Below are 6,149 nucleotides of genomic sequence, written 5' to 3'. Positions count from 1 at the left end.
AAGAAATAAATTAATTAATTAATTAATATGTTTATACTTTTTTGCACAAATGCTTGAAAGACAGACCTTTTTTATGTCTAAAAATATGCAAAAACACACAAAAGAACAAAGGCAATAATACAAATATAGGTACAAAAGTAGGGAAATGACTTTGGCTTTGACCTAATTTCATCCACAGCTAAAAATGGAGCAATAAAACGAAAAGCACAGATCAAAACAGAACTGGGTTCAGCATGGGTTACAGCCAGGTAGGCTACTCTTGCTTGTTTGTTTGTCTGGAGCACAACCTCAATATTGCAAGGGTTTCCATTACAGTTTGATTGCAGTGGGATTTAACAGCCTATGTACAGAACGGATGAAAACCAGCTATTCGAAACTCCTGTAATATATCTGCAGTACATCTGCAGTCAACTGATGCAGAAGAGTTAAATGAACACTCTGGCTTCGGTGTGTTTGAGTTAGTGATGGATGCTTAAAAAAGTTTCGATTTTCAGTAAACGAGGCTTCTGTTTCGAAATGTTTCGAAATGTCTATGGTTCGACGCTGGAGGGCGATCTCTGTGGACCCATGAATCACTAGTATCTTTACGCTTTATCTGATCTCGTATCAGTTTCATAAATTATTATACATTTTAGTGATACATTTGTCTAATTAAAATGAATGTAGGCTAGTTAAAATCTATTTTTGGCCTGTTTAGATAAGCCCCATAAAACAAACAAAACAAGGCCTGAAAAATTATAAAATAACACATATTATTCCAACACTATCTATTGCTTTTTGATGATTTGTTAACTGCACTCAGTATATTACACTTTTAATAAAACATTTGGAATGGGTTTGTGAAATCAGTTTCTATGCAGCTCAGCCTGAGTTTTTGTTGCATTTACGCAGTTATGACCAGCAGGGGTCACCAGCGTGTGGTGTTTTGAGCACTTCGAAACAGTGAATCATTTTTCTAATAATCAGGTATTCATAAAAAATGAGTTATCTAACATCAAAAAATTTTATTTTAAAAAGTAAATCTATTAAATTCTAGTCAATAGTAATATATAATATGTGTGTATGTAATTATTTGTATCAAAGTGTTTGAAATCACTTGTTTTAAATCGTTTGAAATTCCAGGGGTCTCGTTTATAAACGTTGCGTACGCACAAAATGGGCATAGAAACATGCGTATGCAATTTGCCACGCACATATCGTGATTTATAAAAAATAAACTTGGCGTAAATATGAACGCACCGTACGGACATTCTAGACCATGCGTACGCACTTCTTTTTCCTGGAGTGAGAAAAGTAGGCTAATTAAGCAAACAGCGATTTTAAACTCTTTTTTCATGTCGATATACAAATTTACATTTAATACTCCACTCGCATTAATGGATATAAACACTGAAATTATATAATTTTACAAAAAACTTAATTACATAATTTTTTTAACTAAAAAAATTCCCTGTGGTATGTTGTTTTAATGACAGCGAGGAGTAATAATTCATCTTTAAACTAAACTACAGATCACATGTTATCAGAAATATTTTAGTGAGAACAATGATCAATGATGCCCACTTACTTCGATATTATGATGGACTGCTGGATTCAGTGGTCGAACAGTCCATTGTCCGGTATAGGACCAATGATAATAGCTTACTGTACAACCGCAGCTGCACGGAGGTGTTGATGTCGTGTGAAAGCATCTCCACAACAAAAAGAAAAAAAACACTAACTTATAAGTATACAACAAAAAAAAAACAAAAAAATTTCAACCTTTCCTTTTTAAAATACTTTGTCAGTGACAAGCCAATAAATATGGACTTATCTGTTTCCACTAAAAAAAGCTAAAAGATGTTCATCAGCAAAACTGGATACATTTAATTTGATTTTTTTAAAACAATTGAAATACTATTTGGCCAGTGGAAAAGAATGAGATCAACTCTATTCTAAAATATATCTGAAAACAATTTTAAACCATCTTGTGTTTATGGATATTTTCATATATTTATTAAACATAACAAGGATACTGGATAATTTTTAGCAATAAAAATTTATGTGTATGGCACAAATGGCATTATAGTCCCCATCTCATATTTCCTTAATGTCTCAGTGTTAAACATTGTGTCACGTGCATGGGAATATGCATGGAAATGACATGCAGATGAGGTTATGCATAGTAAAACAAGGCGTTGTAAGCTCCATATATGGTGATTTCGGGGAGGAGTCGGGGGGGGAGATGCACGTACGCACAATCTTCCCCTGACTGGGATTTATAAAGGGATTTTTGCGCAGGTTCTGGCGTACGCATGGTTTTATAAATATGAAAACTTTTGTGCGTATGCAAAATCTAGCTTTTGTGCCTACGTACACTTTTAGGAGGAAATCTACAGAGAGTTTTATAAATGAGACCCCAGGGGTCTCATTTATAAACGTTACGTACGCACAAAATAGGCATAGAAATTGCATATGCAATTTTCCACGCACATGTCGGATTTATAAAAAATAATAATAATAATAATAAACTTTGCGTAAATATGTACGCACCTTACGGACATTCTAGACCATGCGTATGCATTCTTTTTCCTGGTGTGAGAAAAGTAATGAAGTAAGCAACGACTTTTTAAAATCTGTTTTCATTTCGATATACACATTTGCATTAAATATTCCACTCTCATTAATGGAGATAAGCACTGAAAATACATAAAGTCATTACGCAGAAGTTAAACAAAAATTATATGAATTTAGACATATTTAGTGGAATGCGCTTGATCACTTTTCCCGTGGCATGCTGTTTTAATGACAGCGAAGAGTGCTATATGAGCACAATAATTAATCTTTAAACTAAACTGCAGATCTCATGCTATGCGAAAATATTTTAGTGCGAACAATGATCAATGATGCGCATTTACTTCATTCAGTAGTCGAACGGTCCATTATCCGGTTTGAATAGGTCCAATGATAATATCTTACTGTACAACCCACTGTATTTGAAGGATACAACTTGAAGAAAATGGTAATTTGCATGTTTTCTTTTTAAAATAGTCTACTTTGTCAGTGATGCAACATAATCCTATTTACACTGCAGTAAATAAAGGCTAAAAATAGCTAAAAGATGTTCACCTTATCAGCAAAACTGCATAAATTAAATTTGATTTGAATTGTTTAAAACAATTGAAATACTATTTCTATTCTAAAATATTTATCTGAGAATTATTTTAAACAGTTTTGTTTTATGGATTTTTATTTTTATATATTTATGCTAAAACATAACAAGGATTCTGTATGATTTTTAGCAATAAAAACTGTATATGGCACAAATGGCATTAATAGTCTGTATCTCATATTTCCTAAATGTCTTGTACCTTTAACGGTGTTAAAAATGGTGTCACGTGGGTGGGAACATGCATGGAAATGATACGCAGATGAGGTTATGCATAGTAAAACAAGGCGTTGTAAGCTCCATATATGGTGATTACGGGGAGGAGTCGGGGTGGAAACGCACGTACGCACAATCTTCCCCTGGCTGGGATTTATAAAGGGATTATTGTGCAGGTTCTCGCTTTTTAGCAGAGTTTTGTGCGTACGCAAAATCTAGCTTTTGACGGAGAGTTTTATAAATGAGTCCCCAGTAGTTTACAGGTGAAGCTGTAAGGACTTTTATTTTGAATTGTCCTTTACGATCCTTGTGTAGGTCACATATTCATCAGCTTCACGCTTTGCTTTCACGTTGCTGCATGCTGTGACATTTCTTGTCGGAGTATTTATTTGCTCTTAAATAATTGACTTAACCTTAATTATACTTAATACTTGTGTTTTCATATACTTACTGAAACATGAACGATGATTTGTCAAGTTAGCTGTAACGCCTGATCCCGCTTTTTAACCTTGACTAAATGCTTCAGTAACGTTACTCTTACATTAATAGGAATATATAGCGTTCTAAGTATATGATGTTACGGAATATTTGTAGGTATCAAAGACGGTTTGGTCAGGTCATTTGGCCATTTTCTTTTCCTCAAGGGCAGCATGTGTCTATTTTATCAACACACCTCCAAAAGGCAAGATATGCCAGTGCCACAACAGGTAAGATAATTAAACAAAAGTAACGCTATAGAAGGACCAATCTGATGTATTGATGCTTGATCTCTTGTTCTTTAAATCACATTTTGCAGAGAAAAGGAAGTTCTACGAGAATGTCTCGATATCTCAAGGTGAAGGTGAGCATCATCTAGTGTTGTTGCCCATATAGCAACACGCATCTACACATACAGAAACATGTATTTAACAAAACATAAGAAAACAGGTTTTGTGTCATCTACAGGGGGTTTGTATGAAATAAACCTTGACAAACGAAAGCTGAAGACCCCAGGTGGAAAGCTGTTCACAGTGCCCAATGAAGCTCTTGCCATAGCTGTTGCAACAGAGTGGGACGTTCAGAAGGACTCGCTGAAGTTTTACACCATGCATTTAGTAGGGCATCATGATTAAATAAAGTTAGAGTTCTTACATTGTGTATATTAACTGTGTTATCACCCAGCAGTATTTTTAAAGTTGGAAATAGATGCATCCAACATTATCTGCATACATGCAGCGAGCGATGCCTATCATATCTCATAACTGTTTAATTGCTTATACAGTCTCAAAATGTGAACTATGATATCATCCCGCTTTAATCTGCTCAATGTGACAATAAAGTGTTAAGATATTATAAACATTAACATCCTGATTTTATGTAAAGCCTTATATATTAAAATGACATGATTTGACTCAAATTGTACATATCCTAATATGACTTATTTCTGTCCATACAGACCACCCTTTGCAACACAGCACTTGATAACCCAACGCAAAGGACGGAGGAACAAATGATCTCAGCAGCTCTAAAGTTTTTGGAGACTGACACAATCTGGTATTTTAATTTGCACTTGATGGCATTTAATTAATTAAACCAAGATTTATATAACATTATCTTGTAATGGCAGTAAAGGTGAATTGTATTACATTTCTTAAGTACATCTATTTATAGTGTGTTTTCATTAAATCAGATACCTTTGTTGTAGTTACAGAGTAGAAGAACCTCCAGGTCTTGTAGAACTTCAGAGAAATGAATGGGACCCTGTACTGAACTGGATAGAACAAAGGTAATCTTGGCTAGATTATGTAATAGCTACAATATATAGCCATAAAAAAAATGAATGACATATATGAACATCTTGTGTCTTTTAGGTACAATGTAGTAATTGGCTCATCCACCAGTATAATGGGCCCTCAAATCCCAGAGGAGACTAAGGAGACATTTCGTCAACACCTTAATTCCTACAATTTTTGGTCCCTTACAGGTAAGGATATTGTGCTTTTGCATCTTATGTGAAGAGGCCTGTTTGAACAGTGAAGGTTTTTGTTTCTGCAGGGCTCGAGTATGTGATCACTCAGCTGAAATCACTGGTCTTGTCCTTTGGGCTGATTGACAGACACCTAAGCGTGGAACAAGCAGTTCTTCTGTCCAGACTTGAGGAAGAATACCAGGTTTGATAGCTTTTTGTTTGTTCCAGCTGTTTAGTACTTACTGCTTTTTGCCCATATTAATAATTACTGTTCTTTATGTTCTGTTTTAGATCCAGCAATGGGGAAATGTGGAATGGGTCCATGATTATGACACGTATGAGTTGCAAGCACGAACAGCTGCTGGTGCAATGTTTGTGCATCTGTCTTCTGAAAGCACAGCTGTCAAGAGAAAAATTTTACAGGACTGATAAGGCCAAAAAGGCACTGTTTGAGACTGAAAAAATTTGATTTTTGTTATCTCTGTCCTGTTTTCTTTTTTACAGCAAGCTGCAGTGACACCAATTACAATGCTGTTGCTGTTTAGTTATGTTTTTAGCAATAATATAGATGTCTAAGGTCATGATATGTATTATTAATTTCAACAGCTGCCAAATGGAAAGACTGTAAATACCAAATCCCAGTTTTTTAATGTCAAAGCTGGGAAACTGTTTAGCTAATATGTTGGAAACCAAAAAATAAGTAATAAAAATAATAATTAAATCTTGATAAATTGTAATCATGTGCACATGTCTGACTGAGTCATCTCATTTATTTTTACTAACCCAGTCTCATGTTTTTCCAAGCAATTCCCTTAAGGTCAAAGTCACACATTAAAA

The 6,149-nt window shown here is 34.6% G+C and overlaps 1 protein-coding gene across 1 annotated transcript; it reads left to right on the top strand.

Moving 5' to 3' along the window:
- Positions 1–3,560: 3,560 nt before the first annotated feature.
- On the top strand, positions 3,561–6,039 carry LOC109056582 (ATP synthase mitochondrial F1 complex assembly factor 2-like). Its single transcript, XM_019073781.2, has 8 exons — positions 3,561–4,071; positions 4,161–4,205; positions 4,310–4,458; positions 4,800–4,897; positions 5,049–5,129; positions 5,215–5,327; positions 5,399–5,514; positions 5,604–6,039. Exons 1-8 carry the CDS (start codon positions 3,936–3,938, stop codon positions 5,739–5,741), a joined length of 876 nt encoding a protein of 291 aa, XP_018929326.2. The 5' UTR covers positions 3,561–3,935; the 3' UTR covers positions 5,742–6,039.
- Positions 6,040–6,149: the final 110 nt, after the last annotated feature.

The sequence above is a fragment of the Cyprinus carpio genome, chromosome B12, assembly GCF_018340385.1.
Source record: "Cyprinus carpio isolate SPL01 chromosome B12, ASM1834038v1, whole genome shotgun sequence".
Lineage (NCBI taxonomy): Eukaryota > Metazoa > Chordata > Actinopteri > Cypriniformes > Cyprinidae > Cyprinus > Cyprinus carpio.
This window is presented reverse-complemented; position numbering and strand designations above follow the sequence as displayed.